This window comes from Anopheles ziemanni, chromosome 3 (genome assembly GCF_943734765.1).
Source record: "Anopheles ziemanni chromosome 3, idAnoZiCoDA_A2_x.2, whole genome shotgun sequence".
NCBI classification, from domain to species: Eukaryota; Metazoa; Arthropoda; class Insecta; order Diptera; family Culicidae; genus Anopheles; species Anopheles ziemanni.
In genome coordinates, this window is record NC_080706.1 from 83591580 (window position 1) to 83619261 (window position 27682).

General features: G+C 43.6%; 1 protein-coding gene across 3 annotated transcripts; it reads right to left on the bottom strand.

The window, feature by feature from the left end:
* Nucleotides 1-885: 885 nt before the first annotated feature.
* LOC131288706 (uncharacterized) lies at nt 886-21764 on the bottom strand. Of its 3 annotated transcripts, none has more exons than XM_058317876.1 (8): nt 21659-21764; nt 10417-12331; nt 4860-5302; nt 4176-4785; nt 3989-4099; nt 2032-2283; nt 1584-1686; nt 886-1509 (listed from the first exon to the last, which is right to left on the bottom strand). In XM_058317876.1, exons 2-8 carry the CDS (start codon nt 12019-12021, stop codon nt 1190-1192), a joined length of 3444 nt encoding a protein of 1147 aa, XP_058173859.1. In that variant the 5' UTR covers nt 12022-12331; nt 21659-21764; the 3' UTR covers nt 886-1189. The 3 variants fall into 3 exon arrangements, with proteins under 3 accessions (XP_058173859.1, XP_058173858.1, XP_058173857.1); XM_058317875.1 differs by having other exon boundaries at nt 21634-21750; XM_058317874.1 differs by having other exon boundaries at nt 10417-12334; nt 21634-21749.
* Nucleotides 21765-27682: the final 5918 nt, after the last annotated feature.

Sequence of the window (27682 nt, forward strand, 5' to 3'; positions counted from 1 at the left end):
TCGCAGTATGTTCGAAGCGAAGAATAATAGTATTGTCTCGCGAAATGTGATCAAATCTTCCGTGAAGCTCCCACCAAAGCTCCGATCCTGTTTTAGAATTTTGAAACTATGCGGTCTTCTTCTTCTTCTTCTTCTTCTTCTTCTTCTTCTTGGCGTAACGATCTAGTTGACCTGCCCCGTTAGGGGCTTATGAGCCTTGTTACCCTACGTGTACGTGGATAATCAGTCTTCTCGTACAGGGGACGGTCCGGTGTCGGTTGGGATTCGAACCCACGCTGTCGAGGTGGTGAGCCCCGGCGCTCATGAGCAGATTTTCTAACCGGCGCTACCGCTCGGCTCTCGTGGACCCCCAATGCGGTATGTGGACATATAACACCGTGAATTGAACAGGATCACACAGCATCCGTTGAAATTACTTAGCTTAGCTAGATAGGCTTGGATACAGGACTCCCATTGATTTGAAAATTCACATTTACCGGATGATTTTTATTTCATTTTTTCACGATAATGCCGAAAAGAACCCTTTATAGGGGGTTTCTTTGTTTATTTTAATGTTTTCACGTTGAATTTTAAAAATGAGCTCAACTGGTGGGAACTGGCGTTTTCCTTTGGATACGTCAAGATGTCAAACCAAGTCTACTATGATTATGACAACATGTTTTAACGAACCAAGCCTACTGTGTTTCTCACCTTTTAATTCAATAAAGTGCTATAAATACATTTTGAATTCCATATATGGAAGGATACTTGTACGGCATTTATTTATTGACCTCTTTTTAATTACAATTTTCGTTCGCGAACTTTACATATCGCTCATTTGAAATTATTTTCTCTAACACAACACATAAGTTATTTACATTTATTGCCCTTTTTCAACTACGCATTTAGAGCAATGCGCCCGATTTCACATTCAATGGCCATTCTAGTACAACGGATATTATTTATTTAAAAAACGGGCCAACCATTTTATCTTACATAATTATTACTACAAACCATCCTTACTATGGGAAATTGCCTTCGATAATAGTGATGACCTATTTTGTTCATTTTATTTTATTTTACAGAAACCTTTCAAAGACGGACAACGTATAAGCTTGTACTCTGCGATAGAATTCATAAACGTATTCTTCATTCTTTTGACAAACAACGTTTTTCCTATTTACATTGAACAGAACGACTCATTCTCAAACTAAGGAATCTCTTCAACATAGGTTGCCGGGAAGATTCCGATTTGGCCCCGCAGCGCCCCAAGCCACCAGCCGTCCTCCTGCTTGATGTGCACCTCCAGAATATCGCCGGGTTGCAGCTCCAGCTCGTCGTAAAGCTTTGGTGTGTAGCTGAACAGTGCCTTGCAGTGACCTAGGACGATCGATTGTTTGGATGACGCAGTTCCCGAGCATCCAATTTCGGTGCCATTTGCATTTAGACCATTACCGGTTGTCGGGTGACACCCATTTTCCTTGGCCGTCAGTTTCGGATCGTCATCTTCGTCCTGGGAGGAGAATTCATCTGCAATAAATTGATCAGCAAGTTTTGAAAATGAATATGATGCTCTTCTAAATGGCCATTATGCGATTACAAACCAAAATCGGAATCGGGCTGGTTCGATACGCCATCGGCCACGCCTCGGTCCCAGACGGGACTGCTTTCGTCCTGCACCGTTGCCTTTCCCACTTTAGTGACCGTCTAAAGGAAAGAAAATTTAAAACATTACAAAGTTGTCACAACACAAACGTAAGCGAAACCGTAATATGTGATGAAGACAATTTAGCTAAAAGCAGGGCAATGGATTCAAACCAAAAATGTAGGTTACAAAAGAGCAAAGTAGAAAAATTAACACAACTATGGAATTTGTAATTTGAGAAGATAAAATTACAAACCATTCGCTTCAATGGATTTCCACCGTGTTTGTATTTGATTGCGTTGAAAAATGATTGAAAAAATAAAAACTTCAAGGTTTTGTTTGAAATCCGTTTGTCCGTTAGTGGAACGAAATGTTTTTGAATATCAATGGACTGGTCAAACACTTACATAGTGGCCTTGCTCTCCGTTGCATCCACTTCGGGCGTACTTGTGCACGATGTGTTTGATAAGCGTATCGTTTTTGATGTCCAAACAATTCTGCTCTCTCGACTCGTCCGTTTCACAGCTTTGCGCGCTATAGTCACGACCGTTGTTCGTACCACCCGAAGATTCCAGGTTGCCTTCATCATCCTGGTCGTGTTTCAGCCACAGAGGCACCTTCAGCACACTCGTCTGCAGACCAGTTCGATCGCGTGTTATCTAAAATAGAAGGAGATTGTAAAAGAATATGAATATGAATTCCTGGATTGAACTGGGCCGTCTAACCAGTCCAAGCATCAGACTAATTGTTCATCATCAATGGAATCGATAGAACGAAACTACTTTTAAATCAAGAACTATGTTTGTATGTTTTAATTGAACACTGTGACACCAGAATGTCTGTTCCATTTTTAATAATCACTTTTTGATTGTTGTAAAAACAAGCGATTGAAGTTGAAATTTTTCTGCATATTTGAAATTCTACATATTTGAATCAATTATGATCGAAACATGACTTTTCTTCTGAAAAACATCTATTTTCGCCGTAAACCGTACAAAATACACGAAAAAAAGCGTATTTTTCTTCCTAGTCGGTTGCTCCTATTATGGTGGTATGGTTCCTATAGTTGTGGTATCGTGTTCCTATAGTGGTAGTAGTACGAAAAACTTGAATATATTTTGACTATTACTTATTTTTGAAGCATATTTCAAACAGAACGGTAAAATACTACTTGACCAATGCGTTGTCATTGAAAATACTGTATTGTTTTACCGAAATATGTCCAATTTTAATTCATAAAAAAAACTTTGAATATTACAGCTAAAACTATAGTATATGCTTTCTCTTTTCTTTCTTCTGTTTCTTCTGCTGAGCCTCCTCCTGTTTTCGTCGTCTAAGTCTTGCTTTTTCGATTCTCTCCAGTTCCGCTTTGTTTATTTTGTAGAAACAGAATAAAATCACTAAATTTACCTGATTATATTGACCAAAAACGGAATAACACCAAAATATACTCGTTCCTTTCTTCTGTGTGTTACTTGTGAAAAAATCTATGGCTACTATAGGAACAACTTGGGTTTTTGTGCCTATAGTGGCACTATAGTAAAAACTATGAAAATATAATAAAATTATGCTAAAATGCACTAAGTTCGTATAAATCAATTATATTGTAGTATTTAAGAAGCGAAATCATATGGTTTTAATGATTTTGTAATGATTTATAGCCTTAAGGAAATCATGATATTCGTTATAGATTCTTAAGGAATGCAGCATGTTGAGACAACCTGTTTAGAAAATATGAATTTTGGAGCTTATATATTACGGAATTAGATGGTTCATATTTTTAACACTCCGCAGAAGATCAAAGAACATTTCATAGAAGAACAAATAACTCCATTGTATATATATCGGCGTAGAGCTAGGATTTTATTCGACTACAACCACTATTGGTACTAGCTCCACTATGGGTGCACTTACCCTACTTCTTACAAATTTTCTATTAATCATATCTAACTTTTCATTCTCACGCCGATGTATAAGGATATAAGGATTTTACCCAGATTTTTAGAGACAAGCAAATAAATCATTTTCATGAAGAACAAAGCTGACGATCTACAAGCGCATTCTAATTTAACTTTTAGATGTTCAGCAATCAGTTGGATATAATGATTATGCACTTTCACTTATCTTAACCCTCTACCAAAAAGCACACCCTACCAGCCATAGCTTCGGGTGGAGATAGGGAATTCAATGGACCAGAGTGAGATGGTGATTTGACACCTCTGGTGTAAGGTATTAGCAAAAATAGGCCGCCTTTCTTTTAAATGCGTTTTTTTCGATTTTCGTAGTTACTCCATTAATCTTACTTATCATGCATAAACTCAACAAAACTCATAGATGCGGTGAACAGAGAAAGAAACAACTAACCTGGATGTGTTGGGCAAGTGGATGGCTTGACCGCGGTTTATGGTCCAATTCCAAAAGTGCCGATTGCAGCTTATAACGAGCACCCTCAAGGTATGTGAGCATCGATCTTATCTAAAAAAAGATACACAAAGAGTAGTCAATTGGTCTAGCCAAAGCATGCGCTATCTCCCATCAACGGGACACCTACATGATATAGTTTGTCCGCAATGTTCTGGTTGCTTTCACCGTTTTTATCCAGCGTCTGCGAGAATCCCTTCAAACCATTGCGTGACCTCCGCTCCCGGTCCAGATCCTGGCGGATGAGCTGCAACAACTTAACCAGCGATTGCTTCCGCCGTTCCCGGTTCATGGCGAGCGTCGTGTGTTCGCAGTAAAAGTCCGGCAGCAACTGCTCGCTGGGGCCCTCGGTAGCCCGCCGTATGTTCTTCAGCACGTCCAGATCCTTGGCCACGCTGCACATGGCCACCTGGGGGCTCAGTCGGTCGATCGTCTTCGTCAGCAGTGGGCTCATCTCGGCCGAAAGTTTGAGGTAGTCGGAGACATGCGTTTTGAATTGCGCCAACCGCTGGCTCTCGAGGGTTTGCAGCATGGAAGAGCCGCGTAGGACGGACATTTCCCAATCCACGCGCGCACGTTCCGCCCGAATGCAGAGCGTGTAGTACTCCACGTCCGCCTTCTTCACGGCCTCTTCGGCCTTCTTCCGTTTGCCCTCGAGTTTGCTGCTATCCTTCTCCGACACCTTCGTGTCCTTTTCGTTCGTTTTGTGCAGCAGGCCGATCGAGGGCGTACGTTGTAGTCTGAAAATGGGTGGTAAATCGAGTTTATTAGCTTTACATTCCACTACGCAACCTAAGGAGAACGAAATACTTACTTTACGTCAAGCATGGCATCCTGCAGCTTCTCGTTTTCCCGGGCCGCTCCGTGCGAGTTCTTTTTCGCCTTCGTCTCCGCCGTCCGCCACTCGGCAAGGATGCGGGCGGACTTGTCCACGTTCGTCTCGATCGTCTTGCGTGCCTTGTGCTGGTTCTCGATGACCGCCTTCAGCGGCTTCACAACCTCCTCGGCCAGCGAGTTCGAGAACTGGCGGTGTACCTCGCTGCGGCCCTCCAGCTCGGCCGAAACGGAGCGCCACGATTCCGCGATCGTACCCGGCAGGTCCCGGCACGCCTTGTTTAGCTTGTTGGCGATCTTGGACAGTGATTTGGCGTACAGTTGTTCGATTTCCGTTCGCTCGTGCAGGATCGCGACCAGGTCCTTACCGAAGTCTCCGCCCTGTTTAACGAAACGGCGAACCTCTTCGAAGCCATTCTGGCCCTGCGAAAGAGAAAAGAGCGCAGGGAGATAGCGATTAATTTGCGAGTTTATTGCACATGGTATGATTTTAATTATTTCCAACACATTATAAAGTTCCTACTTTTATAAGGAATGTTCCAAATTGACACTATTATGATTGTATTTAAAATTCAAATTGACTATCAATTGATTGACGGTTATGTAAATGTTATGGATTTGTCTTAAATGATAAGGTATTTCGTAGAAAACATATAATTTGGGCACAAACCGTACACAACATTTATTTAAGAATTCCGCTGTGAATTTAAGAATTACATGGAAAAAAGTTACTTGAAACCATAAAATGTTGCAATAATACAACATTTAAAATAAAATTCTGAAGCTCAGATAAAAAAAATGTAGTAGTAGATTATTCCTTTTTATAAAGCAAATACTTTTCTCTTTTAAACAGGTTTAGCTTGAGATAAACTTTAACCCTTTCACGACCGTAAGCTATTCAAGACTAAAATTGGCAAAACAACACAATATTTTGGCTATTTGGAGTGCATAATAAGAGAATATCACCAGAAAAACCTAGCAGTATGTGTAGGTTTTTAATAATTTCGTGGGAAATATTTTTTTTATGAACCATAAAAGTCAATAAATGACCAGTATAGTTGTGATATCGGAATTTATTTTATTTGCTTTCTACTACAAATTACATAGTCAAAATTCTAAAAAAAAGAGTTTAGCCATTAGATTCTATGAGAAAAATTGTGAATTCATCAACTTGCCAAATACTAAGTTTTTGTTGTTGCTTGCACGCACAAATGGTTTGGTTTTGGAGCAATTAATTTTGATAGTTCTTTTTTGTTTATTCGTTCAGAAAGACATTTTCTGCCTTTGACATAATGTCTTTGATGTTTCGTTTCAAAAGTATCATTTTGATAATAGTTGAACAAACAGTAAAGAGTTTTGTAGATGGGAAAAATGTTTCCCTTGGTCGTGAAAGGGTTAAAAAATAAATTTTATAACTGTTGTTCATGTACCCAAGATGAATTCAGGTAAAAAAATCAAATATTCAGATAAATATTGGGCATATACCTTTTCTGACAACGCATTGGAAAAATATGAAAAACATGTGACGAAGTACAGCATCAGATATAGCAGCATATTAGAATTCCTGGTTCCACGAGGAGGATACAGGAAAATCCCATTGCGCTGATTGAACTACCTGCGAGCGGTGTAATCGGTCATGTAGGGTACAATTGTCAACCATTCCCTCCATCAATGATTACTTCCGGTTTGGTGGCAAAATCTCGACAGGTTGGATGATTCCTTTTCATTGCAACCCCCTTTCAGTAGCCGGCCCAGCTCCAGATTCATTTTGCACCGACCGAGAGGGCCCTTTTATCTTGCCCCAGCGTAGTATTTATGGCTATTAATAAGTAGCGACAACCCATTGCCAATTCCATTCCCTTTCGAAACGGAGTGCTCTCGAGTGAGTGATATCTAATCAAAACACACCACCTCCATTGCTGACGGCAGGGGTGTTAAGTCCACTCCGGTTTCCCTTTAGCAGCAAAATAAATCTCACACTAAATGAGGAAGAGATCAGACCACAGCGAAGGAAAATTATTCGCATCTCTATGTTGTGCGTAAAACAAGTTCGAACAAATATCTTTCAATATGAGGAGCGCCACTGTTTGAAATGGTTCTTCAATGACCTTTTTTCTGAAAGAATAACTAGTCGTGATTAAAGTGATTGAAAAAAGGCTCATCTTTTTTCGATAGTGCTTCCAGCTGTTGGTTTTGAAATTCACATTCAATTGAACGGAACCAATAGATCCATCGAAGTTAAACTTGCCCGAAACAACCACACAACAATCGATGTAAGTAGTTGTCTCACGTAGTGATAATCGTCTCGTAAAGGGAAAGCCGGCTGATATGTAGTATTCATTCTTTCAGCCAAATGAAACGGAACGGTCCGTACGTCGATTGGAACAGGTTAGAATTAATTTTTGGACTTCCTGTCGTACGCAAGTTATTCGCGGGTGGTTTTGTGCGTCGTTGCTTATCACATAAACTGAAAAACCATCAAAACAAGGGAAGAGGAAAACGAATTTAATTTCCACTACGCAATGACGATCCAGAGTCAATAGGATACTGATATTCTGTGCGTCTTTCTTAAGTCTTTGCAATGATCGATGTCGCATTACCTTTTTGTAAACCTACAGGAAAGTAAAACCTTTGCCTATCGATGCAAATGAGATTGAAACACAATACAACAATCGCGTTGAGATACACTACTTTGCTTACTTTTTTTTTGTAATTACTTTGCTCCTGGTTTTACGGCGCGTGGCAGGATCTTCTGTGCGAAAATGGTTTAAAAGATGTCCAAAAAGCTTGTGACGGTTGGAATCAAGAATAATATAACGTGCACTCGACCCCATTTGTAAAGGAAATTTGAAAATTTCTGTTTGTGTATAAAATATTCATGAAAAGGTTTAGGTACCAAATAAATGGGTGCTGCATTTAACACTAGTTTTGTTTAATCTACTTGATTTCCGCTTCCTATAGTTTAAATTTCAAATGTTGCTTATATAAGCATATGCTTGTTGCATGTTGCACAGTACTAAAAATCTAAGCTTCTTTGCAATGGCTATCATTTTTGAATAGGTCTAAAAAGTTATCTCCACATAAATAAATAAAAATACAACAACCAATAGTTATTATAACATATTATTTGGAAAGCTTTGCTTTTGCTTTGTTTCAAAACCGGCCTTTGAAATCAAGTTTATATACAAATTTTATAAAAAGATTTGTACTATTGTTATCTTGCTAAAAAAGTGTGCTCAAAAAGCTTGGCAGTGAAAGTGTTAAATGTTTGAACCCTTGAAAACAATAATATATTTATTTATTCATATTTATAAATTTATTTACATTATACGGCACTACCAACAGGCCTAATATGGACAATAACTCAGCAAATCGTTTTGTTTTAGTACTTAACTTAAAGAAATTTGCTGTTTGTTTGTATTTAAGATGTTGGTTAGGTGTTGCTCAAAGAGATCATTCCTTGTCATTTTTTACCGTTTGCTTAAGCCAATATGCACCAAGGAATACCCTTTATCCAACGCTGTTACCAAAGATCGAAATTGGCCTTGCGAGAAAATGTCATCTGAGAGGCCAACAGGTGCTCGTATCATATCGTATCCCATTTGCAATTTACAAACATCTTTTTCATGAACCTTTTTTCGTTTTTCGTTCATTGTTAAACGCCTTGGTGAACCGGTGCGCAATTCTAGGTCGGTGAAATTTCACTTCCAAACGCTGGGAGTACCAACTTCAGTACGTTCCCTCTCAGTGAGGGACATTTGCGACACGTAAATCCCTGTAGCCACAATCTTGCCCTTTCGTCCAACCAAGGCAAAGAAACTCACTGAATCTCGCGCAACAAAACGCTGCACAGACGTCTGGTGTGGCCTTGATTGACGTTCGCTTAACTGTTTGCTCAGTTTTATTTCTCAGCCCTGTCAGGTTTTGTGAAAGAAAGTTGTCCACGCACTCGATGAGGTGGAATGAGGGGGAGGAATAGCTGCTTTATATTCAACGGGTGTGTTAATCGCGAGCTCATAACCTGCTCCACAACGACACGCGGAAAGAAGCAAACCGGTAATCGCATGATTTTGGCGTATCGGTTTCAAGGACGCCGATCTTCCCCAAACGAGAACACGTTTTGGAGGGGATGGATTTCTGGTTTTCACGACGAATTCGGATTGAAATGTCTTCTAAAAGGGGACATTGTGTAATCAAAGAAATTGGAACTGAAGCTTAGATGATACGGAGCGAAGATCGAGAATGGTTTATTCCACTTAAACCAAATGTATAATAATAGCTTTGTGTCGAAATAAAAATATTCCAAATAAATCGAAAATATATCAATTCTTTCCAAATGCAAGTGGGACATATTTGTCTTCTAATATTGTCTATATTTTTGTAAAGAAAAAACCCCCGATTGATACCAGGTTGACAAAACCCGACTCATATTGAAAAGCAGGAAATAATTGAAATTATCTGTCCATTTTCTCACTCATTCACTCACATCTAATTGGCAGCATGCTGCGTTTTTGTGAGGATTTTCACCACTTGACCAAGGTGTCCCTCTGGGAAACTAGTTTTTCATCGAACATCATTAATCTCCCCCGTTCAAGGAAGCGAGGTACCTTAGAGCGAGGTACCTTAGATGATGCCCTAACCGGCCTTTTGTGTGTGTCTTTGAACGTCCGACAACAACCGAACCAAATTGATTTGATTTGTTAAGTTAAATGGTATGACGTTGTGACGGAAATCGAAGCCACTGCAAAGGTTTTGAGAAAAAGGTGCAATTTCTTCCCATGTTCGAACCACCTTTAATCATGGCGAAAAAGAAGCATCAAACAAGGCTGTCTGTTGATTTCGGGAAAGAAAAACCAACGACGATGTTGCGAAATGAAAACCACTTTTGCTTTCATTTAGAGGCGCTTGTTTGGTGGCGTGCGAAATAAAATTAGATACGGAGCATGGCGTTTCACGTCATACCCAATGGTTCAATGCTTCTTGAAATGATTTCAAATCGCCAGTGACAAGGAGTGCATGCCCCGAAATGGGACAATAGTTGTTTGGTAAAAAGCAAGGAAAAGCACTACAACGATGAAAATTCTATTAATGATTATTTGAGTGAATTGGTGGGATGTTCTTTAACAAAAATGTCCGACGATCTAAGACCGGATTAAATATTTCATGGTTCTCAAGAGTTAGAAATCGTATAAGAAGAAAATAGTTGAAATAGATTTCGCGGAAACAATTTCTTAAAGTTTTCTTATAATTAAAATTCATGAATTTAACGTGTGTCGTATTAAACGACAAAATGTAGTGTCATTTAAGGAATTCGAAAGAACGGTATTTTTTGTCTATTGAACATAAATTATCTTTTTGAACAAAATGTGTCGCTTTTGACATTTGAAAAAAAAATTCAAATATGTTTATTACAGCTAACAATAACATAGTAAGTAGCACAAAATAGCAGAATTAAGAAGCACAAATCACAAAACAGCTACAAAGGAGAATAGCCACGCGTGGAATAAATAAACACGAGCCGATTGGAAAACCATTACCTCGAGAATCTCCGCGTTGACACTCTTCCGGTTTATGGTGCGAGATCCGTCCCGATCTTCGGACGACAGTGTCCGGTCGCGGCGCGCCACACTGGACTCCGGAGGCGTCGGCATCGTGGCCTCATTTTCCGTCCGCGAATCTGCATCGCTCGTCGTCGTCGTGGTCACATCACTGCTATTGCGCTTCACCGCATTGCTGCTACTGGTGGTGTTGGTGTTAGGTCCAGCGTCTCCGACCCGCTGCATGGCGGCGTGCTTCTGCACCACCTCCCGGATGCGGCCCTGCTCCTCGCCGATCCAGCTCTTGAAGCCGCTCCACTTCTTCGTAATCTTTGCCTTCCGCCGGTCAAAGTCGATGAAGTGCTTGCCCGGAGCGCTCCGGTTCTTCAGCAGCGTCAGGCGCCGCTCGGACGGATGCAGTTGCTTCCGGTGCTCGCAGTACTCGTCGCTGTCCGGAAGCTGGTGTGCGGACCCGCGGAATGCGGCCGACTCGTTGATCTGGCGCGTCAGCTCGTTCAGCTCGTCCATCGACACGGCCAGCTGGCCGGCACCGGTGCCCGCGTCCGTCAGGCTCTGCAGACTGGCCGACTTCAGGTCGAACTCTTCCTCCCGCGTCGACCGGCTGCCGGTGGACGATCCCGCACTTCCACTGTGCGTGCTACTGGCGAAGCTCTGCTGCACTACCGGCGGCACGTCGTAGTGAGCTGCCGGGCTCGGCAGGTTCTGGTACAGGTTGTCCCCGCAGGTGTCGCTCACCAGTGAGAGGTTGATTTCGTTCAGCACGTGGTGGGAGCGTGTCAGATCGTACGAGGACTCACCGGCCGGTTTGCGGATACCGTCCGAGCGGGTACTGCGCGGGAAGTCGTAGATGCTCTCCACCGCCGGACTGTTCGGAACCGACACGGTTCCGGTGGCATTCGTCCGGTGGGGCGTTTGATGGAGATAGACTTGCGCGTCGGAGTTTCCCGAGAGGTTTAACGAGGGAGCCTTCGAGTACAGCGATAGCCGCACCTCCGTACTATGGTGTTGGTGGTGGTGGTGGTGGAGGTTGTATGCCGACTTGGAGCGACTCTTCTCCAGTTGCCTGTACCGTCCACCCTCCGCATCGCCCTGCCCCCCGACGTTCCCATCCAGGAAGCTGCGACAGTTGTTGTTGCTCTCCGGCAGGAAGGTGAACCTGATCTCGCCAAAGTTCGGCAGCGAGCTGTTCGCGTCCAGGAAGACATCGTTCTCGCTGTCCTCCGATGTGGTCGGAGTGCCGGCCGGTCGCCCCACCACCCTCGACGACGGGACCCGCGGCAACGGCAGCTGCTCCACCGACGAGTCCGTATCGAAGTCGAACTTCATCGTCTTCGAGATGAGCACCGGTGCCCCGATCTCGGGCCGAAAGTCATCGGACCGGGTACCGCACATGTCGTAGCTGTCGGAGAGCGGCTCCGCCACGCCACCCTTCCGGCCGGGCGTTTTGCGCAGAAAGCGCGTCCCGATCACGCCGGAGTAGCGCTTCGTCAGCTTGTCGAACAGATTCGAGGACGACTTGCCGTGCTTGCTGCCGACGCCACCAGTCGCCGCCACGTGCTGCACATCGTAGTTTCGCTTGATCATCTTCCCCGTCGGCACATCCGATCACACACACACACGTCCTCTTTTCTTCGGCACTTGTTCGAGATGTTCACTTCTTTTACGTTCGATTTTTCTTCGCGTTCGTCACGATGTCGTCACATTTTTCTTCCCTTCCGCTCGGCCGATTCGGATGGAGGATCACTTTGTTTTCTTCTTTTGATTTCCAATAAAACTTTTCACATTTTCGGTCGCTTGTCTGCTCGGGCGCTTTCCGGTGTGGCGTTGCAATTTCCCGCCTGCTCACGATCGCCACCGTCACGCCGTGCGTCGCTTTTTCAGTCTTCCGATGCGTCTGCTATCAATAAACAATTAGTTTCACTTTTTACGTCGCTAACTAACGCTTTTCTTCGCTTTTTCTGGTGGAAAACTAGCTGGTCGATCGGGCTTGTTTGAGTTGGGGTGCAACTGTGGGTGCAATAAACAATATATTGGGATTCACGGCGAGAAAACTGTTTCACGGCGAGAAAACCACCGTCAACGGTTGGATTATCAGGCAAGTGACACACGCAAGCGGAAAAGTCGGACCAAAATACGACGACAACCTCCTCCCCTTTCCCCGGGCGGCATGCAACCAAGCATCGAAAATGAAGTCGTCGAAGAAAAAGGTACAATTAGTGGAAAGGTAAACAGAAAGCCCGCGAGCTCGGTGCAAATTTTGGCCACATCCGGCGCGGTAAAGCCAATGATTTGCGAATGATTTATCGACCTTCGGTAGCGCATTAGCAAGTCAGTGTGCGGTACGGGAGGAAACCACGGTCCAACCCAAACGCGATGGAAAGCGATCCGTGATCCGTGGATTAACTTTGACCGAACGGGCTGATAGTCGGGCCGTTCCGCAACAAGTGGGAAATTAATAACAAGAAAACGCATCGCAAGGAAAGCAAAATTTAAAACCCCCGACAGCAGTCGGCTCGCGGAAGAGTGAAGAAAAACTTTCGGCGAATGAAAGTGAAATTGGTCTGGTGAAGATGGTTGGGTTGCAAAAATTATTACATCTTACGTGAAGGCTGATAGCAATCGGAGGACGAGATTAAGCGGAGCCTCTTTTCACTTCGCAAAGATTCTTCTTGTAGCAATCGTTTTAGTTCCATTTATGTTTGGCAATCGTTTGATTATGTAATTAATTTTTGATGAACCATTGCGATGTTTCCCTCTCAGAAAAAAGGGGAATGGAATGAGAAAACCGTTTGTTGAGTATTTTGCAACAAACATAAATTAGTACAATACGAGTTTATGTATTCATCTCCCAACAGTTTAGCAATAAATCATTCAATACCGTTGCGACCACTGCGAACGATCGTTTCAAGTAAATCATTAAGCAACATCTCAAAATCTTGCATGTCCTCCATAATAAATCCCACGAAATATAGATAATTATCCTATCGAGAGGGAAAACTTATACTCCAACCTGCAGTCGCCAAAGTGGTCATTCGATGCATGGGAAAGAAAAACAAAAGTTGAAAAATCCGCGAGTCGCCAAACAATTTGTCCATCGACTTTGAGGGACACGGCACACAGACAACACAATCAGCGATCTGCCAATAGTTTCACACATTTCCGACGGCAGTTTCCCGCGACGGTGTCTCACGCCACATGAAAAATGTTTTGCGCATTCTGCAAGAGGTCAGTTTGCGCAGCCATTTTGGTTGGTTTATTTTACCTTTCTGCTTCCCTCGCACGCGCACAAACATTGCGGGATTCGTTAGGCGGTCAAGTCCCACGAAAATAGCCGCGAGAAGAATTACTACCACCACACGGACAGTAGTCCACTCCCGGGCTCCCACCTAGCGGGTTCGTCCGTCGAACGCATGGATGGACTGTTATTTTTGGCAGTTTGGCGCTCTGGTGGTCGCACCGACCGTTCCCTTGGCCTACGTGGTGGTAGTGCATGTATTTTTTCTAACCTTCTCCCGAGGTCATAATTCATTTACGGATTGTTCACCAACCGTCTGTGGAGGATGGTTTAAATTCCATTATGGCAGCACCTGTGCGCCCTTTCCCGGTGTTCGCTCGCTAATGATGGTTTCGTGCCACTAGCCGACTTCACTTGGAATGTCTAAAGCCACGAAGGGAAGGCGGGATCCCTTCGAGAGCTCCCCAAAGGGAAAAGAAGATGGAAGTGGAACGAATCGAACGCCTCGAGTGACCTCTGTAACGCCCGCCGAATGGACCCGGCGAGTGCTCTCGATAGAAGAGAAATGTCCCACTTAGGGGCGACTCGAGGGAAGTCCCGGTTTGCACGCATCAAACCTACATCTGGTTCTGGCTCATCAACGGTCCCTTCATCGCCTCCATCATTATCAGTTGCCGGTAAACTGAAGGCGCTGCTCGAGCTGCTGCTGAAGCTGGTGCTCGATCTGACCCTGTTGGATGTAGTGCCGGATCAGATTGAAGCAGAGCACGCAGTAGGTGAACACCTCGAAGGCCACACAGAGCAGGATGTGAATGATTTCCAGCCGATAACCCATCATTGGCTGTCGTCCGAGGAGCTCTTCTAACGTTGAAGGCTGCTGCTTCGCAAGGTAAAAAACCTTAACACCCACAAAACACTAGCACACTGTTAGTAATCCCGTCAAAAAGTCTCGAATCGCAACGCGGTCCCGCACTCGTCGGTTTGTCGAACACGACGGAAACAAATGGCGGCCTCAAGATTGTCCGCGACAAAACCAACGAATCTCCGAGGTGAATGTTTTACTTCCCGGGAATATGAGCTTCTATTTCCCGAGCAGAGCGTGAGAGTTTGTTGACCACTCAGAAGATGTACTAGGATTGTACAGTGAGGCAAAAGATTTTTACAAAAAACTATTTGTCTGGGTCAAAATTACTGATCACGGCACTCTAAGTAATAGCCAAACTGTTTAGCGTTATTACTTATACCCTTTTTCCTCATATTATGATTATTAAATGTGTTTTGCAATAAAGTCTTTATATTATGAACTTTTACAGAAAGCGTAAAAAACTCCAACACATTTTTTATTTATTTTCCCTAGTGCAATGTTGTTTCCCAAAATTCTTCTTCATCGGTGAAATTTTACGCAAATTAGAGAGAGGTGTAAATTTGGTATTTTATTTATTATTACTTGAATTTATTGTTATGGATAAGAAAAATATCATTTGTCAAAAAAGTAACATTATAATAAATGTCAGCCTTTTCTTTCTCAAACAATTTTACTTTATAAAGTTAAAAGTTAATATAATGCCACATAGTTTCTCTTGGCGGTTCACTGTTGATTATCTCGATGTGAACGAAGAGAATTTTCTTCTCATCCCCACGGGAGGAAAAAGAAAAAAACCCATCCAATACAACTTTGAGAGGCATACGACGAACCCTTAGAAAAAGAGGCATTTATGCCCTGCTCGGGAGTGTGAGACATGATGTCAGCAGGAGACCATCCGTTATTAGCATTGTGAACCGATTTTCCTTTTAACGTTTGCTCAATCTCGTCGGATTAAACTGTCTCACTCTGGTTTTCGGATCGAATCTCGTCTGAGCGATCGAAGATGATCGTGCCCGTGCAGTTGGGGTGCACGGACCGCGGAGATTAAGTCCCTACAGCTAGAACATTCTGGGGTGCCCAAGAATGACCACTTTCACCGTAGCTCAGAACGGTTTAGGAGCACCGACAAACGGCATTGAGAAACCAGAGAATCTCGGAAAACAGGTCTTCGACGGCAATTTAAATCTTCAAATTTATAGATATACGCGTTCAGCGGCATCATTTACCTTCTGCCCTGCATTCGGCACACTGGCGCTCCTTTGGAAGTGCTGCATAAGAGTGCGAGTTCGGGACAGAGAGAAGTGCAACGGAAAGGGGAAGAAAAAGAAAGGGAGAGAGAAAAAAACAAAGAATAACATTCATTCATTGAAGTCTCAAAACTGCGTGCTCCGTTCATCAACTCGAAATCATTTCTTCGTCTTGAGTGTCTTAAGTATTCGTGAACGGTGGAATGTTTGCTGGTGTTGTTGTGCGCGCAACAATATATTTGGAGTTCGCTTAACATGTCGATGGTTGCCGAAGCAAGAAGAAAAGTTCCTCCTTATGGTGGTTTTCCAATTTCATCCGTTACCGCCCGTTCCGTTTCTTTTCCAGCCAAATGGCGAGTCATTGGGAAAAATTAAAAATACACCCCACTAGAGAGGTTCCCACCTAGAGAGGGTGAAGGTTGGGATACTGTTACGTGTGGAGTACCCGCTCTAGAGCCTCTACGGACGATGATTGATGTAGGCGATGACAAATCCCATCGACTGAGAGTTCCCGACCCGCGTGCGTTCTTATCTGCTCACAAATTGTCGAGTGTATAACTAGCCCCCAAAAAAAAAAAAGGAAAAACCGCCGACGGGAAAATGGATACCTATTGCGCCAGCCCACTTGTTGCCCACGCAGCAGATCATGGTGGATCGATCAATGTTTTTTCCTTCGGCTTTCGTAATCGCCATGGTTATCCGATTTAACCTGCTTAATCGTTCAGCCGTGACAAGGTTTCAGCCGTTGGGACACGACGTTTGATCAATACTTATTTTTAACGAATGTTTGCTCACAAAAAATATCGATAGCTGGTTGGTTTGGTCTTGCGGAATGGAACGGATCCGTTTTGCGATTGTTGAAAACAAAATAAACGATTCGATGTAGGAAACCTATCCTATCTTTCGAAAGTCTCGATTCGATAAAAAGTATTTGGAGATTCTTTTGAGCAGCTCAAGCGAATCACAAATTGTTGGAATTCCAATATTCCACCGTAAGCAAGACTTTCAAAAGCTAGCAAGCGGAGAAATTTGGGAGGCGTCACTCATCATTTGGTAATCTGGTTCACCTGTCCTAATAATTGCAGACGTATATCTTAATGATCATCATTCTTGATAACACAGAGATGATTGTCAGATTTATCTCAATCTTATTTATTCCACGAGTTTCGCTGAACTCCTGAACTCTTCCACGAACGAAGGTAAAATCTTTGCGCCATCGTGACGTTTGAGGGCAAGTTATTTCTAGCTGTGAAACGCGTACGACCGAAGAGTTGTGCCAACTTGGCCTCACCCCTTCCCGGCTGCTGCCATTAGCTTTAAGGTTTTATGTGATCGACAGTTGACGATGGATACGCAGCCGAGGAAGAGCTGCTCGGATACACCGACACCGCACGCTTGACATACGGAAAGCGGATCATTTCGATCGGCACATCTTCAGCCGGGCAGAGGAAGCCGGATTCGGGCCGCTGGGAAATGCGATACGCACCGGGAACTGGTACGAGACCGGTACGGTACATTAAACCCCCCTTCGGCCACCGGTTGGGCGGCTCCTGTCTTCGTCGGTGTTCGGAGCAGTTTATTATTAAAACAACAATCATGTTGACGCATCGCTCGAGGTAGTAAAAACCGGAAGGCAATGTAGCTAAAACGGTTCGAGCATTCGATCATCTGGAAGACAAACTCCCAAACGGGCTAATGATGTAATTGAAGCTCCTTTCCCTCGCGCACAATCCATTTCCAGACGTTTTCCTCCATTGCGGGTCACAGCTTCAGAGACTTATGGAGGGAGGCAAGTCGGTGGGTGGGTGAAAAATATGCAAGTGCGCCTTCGGGACTGCGAGACGTTCCCAGCAGGAGGTGAGAACAACATATAAACAGACACACACACACACACACTGAACCAACTACTGTGGGAACGGGACGGCTTTAACGACGGATTGCGGATCCGTCTGAAACATCTGGCGATCGGATGATGCCGTGCGAAGGGAAAATAAGATTCTGGGGTTTTTTTTCTACTTTCCCAGCGTAACGTCAAGAATTAACGCCGGTAGGCTTTCCTTCAACGCTCTCGGAATGTACGTCAGGGCGAACAACAAGCGTGCATAATACGCTGTTTTCGGTAAGTAATTCAATTTAGGCAAATTTCCTCATTTATTCCGCAGACATTTTCTTTTCGCTTCAGTTGCACCGTTAGTCGGTTGTATTTATGTTTAGCAAACAGCAGTCATTCAAGAGGCGGAAGCGAAACTTTATGCAAACGATGGCCACATTGTGACGCATATTTGCTAAAAGTTAGCTAAAAATGAGAGCAGAAAAGGTCCCTATAATTTTTAACGGTATTATTTATTGTCTGTCTAGCGTAAACCTTCGGTTTAAAAATCAATATTGACCACATTGCCCAACTGAGAAAAGCGTTCCATTTATTTTGTGATTTATTCCCTCTTTGTAGTCCCAAACTTAGTACTTCTATGGTATCGGCTTTCAGAAAAAAGTATAATTAACAGAAAACCAAACAAAACATCCCATTCATTTCAGCTCAATCTTCCGCTAAGTCAACCTTGATCATTTTTTAACGGTTCGGCTGGCAAAAGTGTGACCTCGTACCGGTCCATATTAATAGGAAAGTGCCTACCATCCTTTTCAGCCCCTTCCAACGAAGCGCTTAATGTAAACCAAAGGCGGCTAAATTCCGCGTTCCTGTTTTGGTTGCCTGAAAGCCGACGAAAGGGAGATGATTTATAATTCAAACAGACCGGCCGACCGATCCGATCGACAGGTTGATTGAAGGTGGCTCACAGTAGGCAAAGAAAGGTGGCGAACAAAATGAAAGGAAAGCTCGGCATGGAAACAATTCCACTGTTCCCCGCCTTTTGTGCTCCAAGTGGGCGTACGGAAAAACACCCACCAGGGCGGTTGTTTTCCTATGCCCCATGTTTGTTGCTGGAGAAAAAAATGGAGAAAAGAATCAAACACAACATCCAAAAGGCATCAACGAGCGGCGTTTGAGTTAGGGTCGATCGTCAGTTTTCCACCACAAGCGCCCATCTCATTCCGATCCGGAGAGGAGAATCGATTAGATGTGATAATGGTAGGCCCGGAGAGTAGGTAATTAGTTGGTCGGTTAACCGGTGCTCGATTTCCTCTAGATTTCTTCCCGATTGCTATCCGTAGAAGGGCATGATGGTCGCCGCCACCGGCGTTGCCTACGCGAGCAAGTGTAGAACCATGCCGGAAGCTGCAGAAGAAAGCGGCTAGAACAGGGGGCAAAAGAGGAGAGTAAGGGCGAGTGTTTGGCGATGGCGCCCTAGAAGCGACCGCTCCGAGGTCGTTGTAATGATCAATATCCGGGATGTTCGAATTGGAAAATGCAATCACACTACGCGGGGCCTCCGAAAACGGGCCACGAAGAATAGGAAATCGTTCCGCACCGTGGAGGGCCCCGTTTTTGGGCCTCTGGACTGGGCATCCCGGGAGAAGGAAACAAGCGGGCGGTAAAATGGAATCTTAAAGGCAGAACTGCTTTGTGGAGAAAGAGAAGATCATAACGAAAAGTGGTAGACTAAAATGCCTAAATATTAGAAGCATTGAGGATTGAAAACATATAATTGATTGAGTTCAATTAAAGCAATATTACTCTTTTCTATATCCGATTGATCTTCCCATGAATTGAATGTCTTTTATTATTTCGTTTTTAAAATGAATGAATCAAATATATTGAGATTTATTCGACTTTACTCTACGTTGATCAAGAAACTCGAACATTAATTTTACGTAATTATAACAACTTTTCAAATATAGAAGAAGGTATCAATTACAAAACAAAACAAAAAAGCTGGTGATCTTCTAGGTGAATCAATCAATCAAGGCACTGGTTGCTCGTCTATGATATTGTCTCCGTTACAAACCATCCCGTATCGATGTCCCGCCGATCAGTGACGATCATTTCAGCCATTAGCTGGCATATAATTTTCAACTTAACCAAAACTGTTAAGGAACCAACCACCATCATCCCGAGTCAGCCCGAGCAATGTTTCGCGAAACCATTTTGGCATTGCTAATCTCTTTCTTTTCGTTTTCCTTCCTTTTTTCCGTTCCCTCCAAAGGTAATCGAAACCAATTAAAATAACATTGAGCCTACGGGACACTGTGGAGTGAGGAGAATAGTTTAGAATGTTTTTCCTTTTTGTATTTCAAGTTTTCATTAAACTTCCCTCGCCAAGCCGCGGTTCGCGGCCGTAACTGATGTGCCTTTTCATCGATCGTTGACCGTTTCTTCAAAAAAAAAACAAAAAGAGAGCTAACGTCTAATCCGGCCACCGGACACTTGAAGACACTAACTATTCCGTCGAACGACGTCGCAGAATTGAGGCGTTTTTATGGATCATCCGTCGAATTATGGGGTTTCGTCAGGATTAGGGGCGCAGGGTGTGCAAGGTAATCCCTTCCGTCGAGTTACGTTCAATTAGACACAGAAATCGAATCGTAAGTATTGCCACAGGAGCAACTCAAAATCGTACTTCATTTGTGGGTTCAAGTGTCTTGCGAGCCAGCCGTATCCAGTTACGATAAAAAGGGCCAATGTGTCAGAGAAGTATATTTTCAAAAATGTTTTAAATCCATATGGGACTTGAGTTGCCCATCTATATTAGTATGCACACTTGAGCACGCCAACTCTAGCAAAAGATGGTGTAATGATACTTTTTAATAGACATGTTAAATTCTTACGAGGGTGCAAAATACGCTCGAGATAAACTATCACCTTATCGTACCGTCGCTACCCTGGCCTTGCGCATGGAAAAGCCAAGACGAGCACGTCAGATGCGACCGTGTGGCTCCGCTTTGACAGGATGATTTAGAACGAATGACGCGAGGCGCGTTTATAGTTAGCACTGGACATGTCCACAGCACACCACTTCGCCTGTGCTCCTTTCCGTCTGTTTACCAGGGACGTTACGTAGCGTGACGCTAAACGGGCCGTGCCAGGAAGCACACAAGAAAATCACACACATGTCTGATATTCCGAGCAGGAGGAGGAGGGCCACTAAACACCAAACCCACGAGCGGACCTTGCAACTCGTCCTAGTCATTGGCGAGTGTTTAGTGTTTAGTCTCGTTTTATTGGATACGTGCCGCCGCCGGAAAGCGAATACAAAACCACCCCAAAAATGAGAAGAAAAAATAGAGAAGGGCTGCAAACAAGTCTCATTACGTCCGCACTGAGTGTGTAGGACAATGTGAGTAAATTGTTTTACGATAGTGTAGTTTTGATTCCTACGGATGTCGTTGCCTTTTTTTTCTTGTCGTTGCCCATAGTACTACACATCGTGTAGTACACCATCCAAGGAGACATTCATAAAACGTTGATATGGACCAAACGACAGGAAAACCAAAGTAAACAAAAAAAAGAGGGGGAACCATAACGTAACAGCCTATCACTTTGAAATTCGACACAATTTCAGCTAATGAAGTCCCGCTGTGTTGCAGTGCAGAAAAGTTGATGATATTTGATAAAAGATAGAGCAGGTTTTGGGAAGATAAAATTAAAAAAAACACCGAACACACACACACGCACACTTGTTTGCCACCACTGTGGCGCAATGATCTTCCACCATTTTTATAACGCGAGGACGTCAGAAGCGGGTTGAGGATGCGCAAAAAACAAATGATACGAATATTAATCTCGCACCTGAACGGCGATAAAAACCGACACAAACAAACAACACAGCGAGTTGATAGGGATAGCCCGTCTGCGTGCCCGTGTGCACTGTGATAAAACCGAGGAAGCTGTGTCGTTTTAGATTTTCGGTCAGCAGAACAAAGGGAGCACCTTTGCAGGATACGAAACACACCGCAGCACCGTACACGTAAGGACACCTGTAGGAGATTCCCGATCGCAACGAGAACCAATTGAACACACACAGATCACTCCCGGGGGTACGTTCGCCCGCACGCAGAACTGTTCTTCTTTCCCGGCCGGTACGCTGGGGCAGACTGAAGCGAACGAGATGAAGTCTCGCGCCGGCCGCTGCGCGACGAGAGAAACCACGCGCACGTTCCTCGCCCTGCCAGCGTCGGAACCGAATGCCACCCGAACGGTAACGGTCTACGCATAGAACGCACGCGGACCGAGAAGATCTACCGCGGTCTACCAACTCCGAGGGAAGCACCAAACCGGTACTCTCGACGTGCGGGGTTGCTGGTGGATGGTGGCGCACAGACACATACACACACGCTCTGCGTCTTTCTGGAGCACGCACCCATCGTGTCCAGCACTCGCACCGGGTGGCGTTTTGGGGCACGCCGCGGGAACGAGCTCCAACAACGCGCACACACACACACACGGTACACGGGAAAATCGGTCACCGATGTTGACGCGCTTGGCGGTCGAATTACATAAGTCGAGTAAAACTGCAACTTTAATCCAATTTCGGTTCTGCTGCTCGCCGACGAAACACCGGGCTGGAACTGGACTCGCGGTTAAGCCTTCGAACGACCGCCATTGGGCTAGTCTCGTGCCAACGGTGAAAGGTTGCTGGAACGCGAACGAGTTGTGGTATGTTTACACTTTTTGGCAGCATCTAGTTCCAAGCGCGGATCGTAGGAAATGTGCCCCGAACTGGCCACGATAACCGTCGCCGTGGTTATTGTTTGAAATTTTTGTCACCACCACCAGCTCTGGGCCCTTGTTATTGTTGTCGTTCTTTCTTCGTTTACGGTCGGGAAAAAACAACAACGGCCCCGACCAGGAAGGCGGAGGCCGGAGTTGGGGCGCAGGACAAATCAGCACGATACCAGTGAAAGAATGTCGGTAAACAAACAGCCCGGCGCTGCCGTGTTTCTCCGTCGATCGCGTTCGGGCAGCGGGGTTTTTACTTATGCCGTTATGGTTTCGAGTAGGGTTTTCCGTTTGTTTTCTTCGCTTTTAAACACAAAATTGTTATGTGACATTCCACTGGCTCGGAGTGACATGATGGCGATAAACCACTACCGGGTTCTACCGGGAGTCTTGGGCATGCGCCGTTACGAAAACTTCCGCAATGTTCTGGCGCGGCTGGGAAGCTTACTCCAAAAGCGCAACTTCAGCTGACGGAGGAGAACTGTTTGGAAAAACCTTATTGAAAGTCAACATTCAACTGCGGTGGAGAATATAGACTAGAATGGCTAATTTTATTCTTATATAGCGACACCAACTTCTGGGGTTGTAATAGTACGTGAACCTTTTTTTTCTAAAGATATAAGAAATTCAGCTCTTGATGGTCTCAGTGATTAACTACAAGAATTTGGTGAGAACCTACACTTTTCCATTGTCTTGAGTTTATTGACGTGCATGAACATTCACCCGACCGCCTCGTAGAGTCACAATAGATCCCAAGGTTAGGTTTTTTATTCCAAAAAAGAGCACTAAGTTGACTTATTTATCTTCCAAATCTTGGAAATTCTTCTCCGGAAGTTGATATCGTCAGGAGTGCATCGCTAGAACATCACTATAATGAAGTCACTTTCCAAAATGGATGAGCAAACCGGTCACAGAAGAATTTCACACTTTTTCGCTCTAAATCGCTCCATCAAATCAATCCCGCACAGATATCAAACGGGATCCCAGTCACGGATAACATCACAGCTTGTAGAGCAATATGCTTGCCTCTAGTTCACACGTCAAGGGCGGTACGCCGATACGTCTTTCGGCTACTAAGACACGCCGCGAGCACTACCAGTGTCAAGTCCGCGGAGGTGACACTAACGAGAACGACTTCACCACAACTGGGCAACTTGCCCTCCGGATCGACACTAACGTGCGATATGCGGTTGCTGCGCCACGGACCGTGAGTTCGGCGCGAAATACTTCACCTCATCTCCGCGCACCTTGTTTTCGGCATTTTGGAGCGCACGGTTTAGAGCGGTGCTTAGGGGGGTTTTCTTTTTTTCGGTAGTATTCAACCCTCTGCTTCGCGTGTTGTGGATGTGTTGGTAGTTTTTGGATATCACCCACTCCCCCATTGGGGCACGCGGTTGCAGTGGACATGGACCACCCTGTGGCAGGTGCAGAGAAACGCGCGTTGGAGCTTCTTCTCGGAACGTGCCAACAAATTTATTTTCCTTCTCATCACGGCCAAGCGCTCTCTCGCGCGCGGGAAACACGCAAACATTGTTGTGCGGTTTGGAAGAAACGCAACCACCGGCGGGATGAAGAGAGAGGGTGATGGACTGCTGGGAGAGTCTGTGAGGTTCGTGGGTTGTAATTATGATTTAATTAAAAATCTTCCACCTAACAGCAACCAGCACGAATGAAGCAAAGGGGGGGGGAGGGGGGGGGGGGGGATGTTACATGGTGGAGGGGACGTGCGAGCAGTACAAACATTTCGAACTGACCGCAGACAAAACTGGAGCAGATCCGGAACGCGCCTCCCGAACCTCAACATGGTTCGTAGGTTCGAAACGGTGTGAAGAAGGCACCGCAACACGAGATACTTGCCAATGATCATGAGATACGGTGTGCAATACCGAAAATGAGTTCAATAGAGCTCGGACCTTTTTGATCCCGCCCGGCATCACGAGTCGTAAGGAAAACCATTCGGCCAACCGAGCTTGTAGGATTGTTTTCGTTTCATTTTTCTTACAATTAAACAATAAAATCCCATTAGAAGATATTCCCAGGGATTAAACTCTTTACTCTTACCATAACTGAAGGTTTACCGAATAGCCAGTTTATATGAACACCTGACTTAGGCTGCCGATTGTTAGCAAAATATCTTTACCAAAACTTTTCTGACACACCACTGACACAAACACGCTATCGATACAGACAGACAGATAAGATCGAGTGAATTCTAAGATTGTGGTAAAATTGGAAACAAAAAATCAAAACCCTGTAGATAGTGTATCACGATAAGCGGAACGGCTGGTCGAGGGCGATAAGGAGAGGTTAAGTGTAATGTGCAGCCAAGCGCTTCCGGAGATCAATTACTTTCACCCCATTTGGTTGTCCGTTGATTTATACCCTGCTTTACTACTCTACCATGGCAAACAGTTGTGGGGTAACGGATATAGTTATGATTTGTGTTTTGAGTGTATAGTTTTGAAATGTTTTAAAAATCAAAACAAAATTTAGCAAACATAAACTATAGTTAAACTTGGGCTTGAAAGAAAAATTATAATAAAAAAATATTACAGTAACGATATTATAAAACCATATATAAGTGAAATATTTGATAAAAGTTTTGTAAAATTAGTATGATCAACTAACTTATTTAAAAAACAATGATAAAAACATTACAGACAAAGAAAATAAAGCACTGAGCATAAACGATGCTTAAACTGAACTGAAGAAGTTTAATGTTGAAAATTACCGTGCACAGTCAATCAAAAAAGTACAATTGAAAGAAAGTCAATGACAAGATGAATAATTTCTTTTTGATAACATATCAAACAACACACTCACCACCAACTTGCGATTTTCAAAATTTAATTGTTTAAACTTCTCTTGTTCCACAACTAACAAGCGGAGTATTTACCATTTCAAATCGCATTTTAGCGTTAACAAACCATTAACTTAACCCTCTGCATTTTCTCGCAGACGTTGAGAGCGAGCCCCACCATGATCGATTTTTGTCTGTAGAAAACACTTTTTCCCGAACCGAGACGACAAACACCTGCATTAATTTCCTGACGCTTTGAGCGCTCGCTTGGTGGAGTTCACATTGAGTATCAGCTTTCCACTGCGCGCTGATGCTTAGACAGAGGCTGTAGGAAATTGATCGAACTTGACACACGACTCTCCAATTCAAGCCAATGCAGACGCATCAATGCGCATAGATACAGATATCCGAGGTAGGGCATCGTGGAAACGCAACAACTGTTGCTCGGTGCATTTTCCTCCTCTCCAATGCATGACGAAGGGCTTCCCGGGTGGAAAAGTGCGTGCTCGGACTTTCTCTCGCAACACCGACGCCTCGGTGTCCTTCTTTCGCCGACTTGCGGTTCAAATTGCACCCGCAATAAGGGGCGAACTCATTCCTTCTCACGGTCAGCGGCGTGCGTTGGACTTTAACCGATCGCTTGACGACTCTAAAGCGTATGACAAATCGGCGCTAATCTAATTTTAACTGTATCACGTTGTCACCTCCACCGGCGACGCACGCCTTTCGCGGACGTCGTTTCGAAACGCACTTGGAAGATAGAAGGGGGAACGGGGAAAGGGTTCGCACGGAAAATTCGTACCTTTGACGCTCAGTCAAGGGCATCTAAATGTAATCGATTTTCCCACCACAGCAGTCACCATCGAATTTTGGTTTTGGTTGTGGTTTTTTTATTCTCCGTTCTCCGTCAGACCAACGGGAACTGTGCGCTTATGGACACCGAACGCCATGAGGTTGGGGCCGGGGGCGATTTAAATTTAAACACATTCGCGAGCAAAATCCCCTGCCTGCATTTTACGATTGACATCGCTGGTGTATTAAATTGATTGGGGTTTTTTTTCATACAATTTAATGCTGCTTTATGACTGTTGACAGTAGGCAATTGGACACGATTTGATGATGAGCTTGCGACATTAAGTTCAACCATGATAGAAGTTGACTGTTTGAAATTTTGTTTTCAGACTCGTTTAATGTGCTGCTGTGATACGCAATGCTATTTTAAGTTTTTTTTGGCATATAGTTTTTAAAACTAACTTTCCTTGACTTGATGATTACACACTGACTCGTATCAAATAAAAAAAAAAAACAAATAACTCAGCGTGGTAGATCTTGGCACCGTCAAAACGTTTTATGGTGATACAACGTGGGAGAGAAATTTGAAAATAATGTTCTATTTTAAAGTGACTCTTCACCTCTTCATTGAGGACATTAAATGAGGCACACACTTTTTTTTTTGGCTGCAATGCCATTAAAAGGTATAACAACGTGTGACATAATGGTACAAAAGTAGATAAGAAACAACATATTTACATCGGCAATTGCAGTTCCAGACACAATATAGCAGAAACCCCTGCTGTATTATTTAACTGAATATTTCTATTCACAGTTTAGCGTATATTCAGAAGTCAGATTTTAATAAATAATATGAATTAGTTTACAAAATCTCAACATGTTCTTTTGCTTTCAACCAATAATTCAAAATCGTCCGTTGACCGGTTTAAAAATACGTACAAGCTTACGACTACCAACATCAGATGGCGCTAGCATCGCATGGATTTTAAATTTGAACGGAAAACCGTTAGCTCATTCGCTTTCGATGCATCTTTCAGTTTTTGAAAATTTATTATGTATGTCAAGGCTTTCTTATTTTCTTATTTTTTCTTTCATCCTTATTTTTGAAGATAGAATTTATTAAGTAAATAATATTATTTACTTTCGAGTGTGAAATAAATAAACAAACAAAACAACTTGTTAACGTCTTTCAAAACAATCATTTAAATTTGTTGTGTTGTTTAAGAGTCTTTAGACGAATTTTATTTCGTGATAAATACATAGAAATTTTTAAATTTTAGAATTAATTTACTTAATAAGCCGTTTTGATTTATTTCACATTATTACACATACAACAAAGTATGTGTTTGCGTAGCGTGAAATCCCTAGATATACGTTCTGCTAGATCTGCCAACAATTAGAATGATTTTTTTTACTAATTGACTATGCTGCTTTAACTTACTTTCTTGAACATTCATACAAATAGGCAAATCAAGTTATGTAAAGTTAAATCAATCAAACATTTTGATAAACCGTTATAATGTTTTTAATAAAGATCAACCCATCTAAGTTATTTTATTTGTTCCATGTGTATACATTCCACTTTCCGTTACTCTCACCCCTTTCTCCGAGCCCTATTTACATACACAACCATATGCAAAGGATTTTGCACACCTGGAATGCTAATAAGTGTCCCGTTCCACTTCCCCCA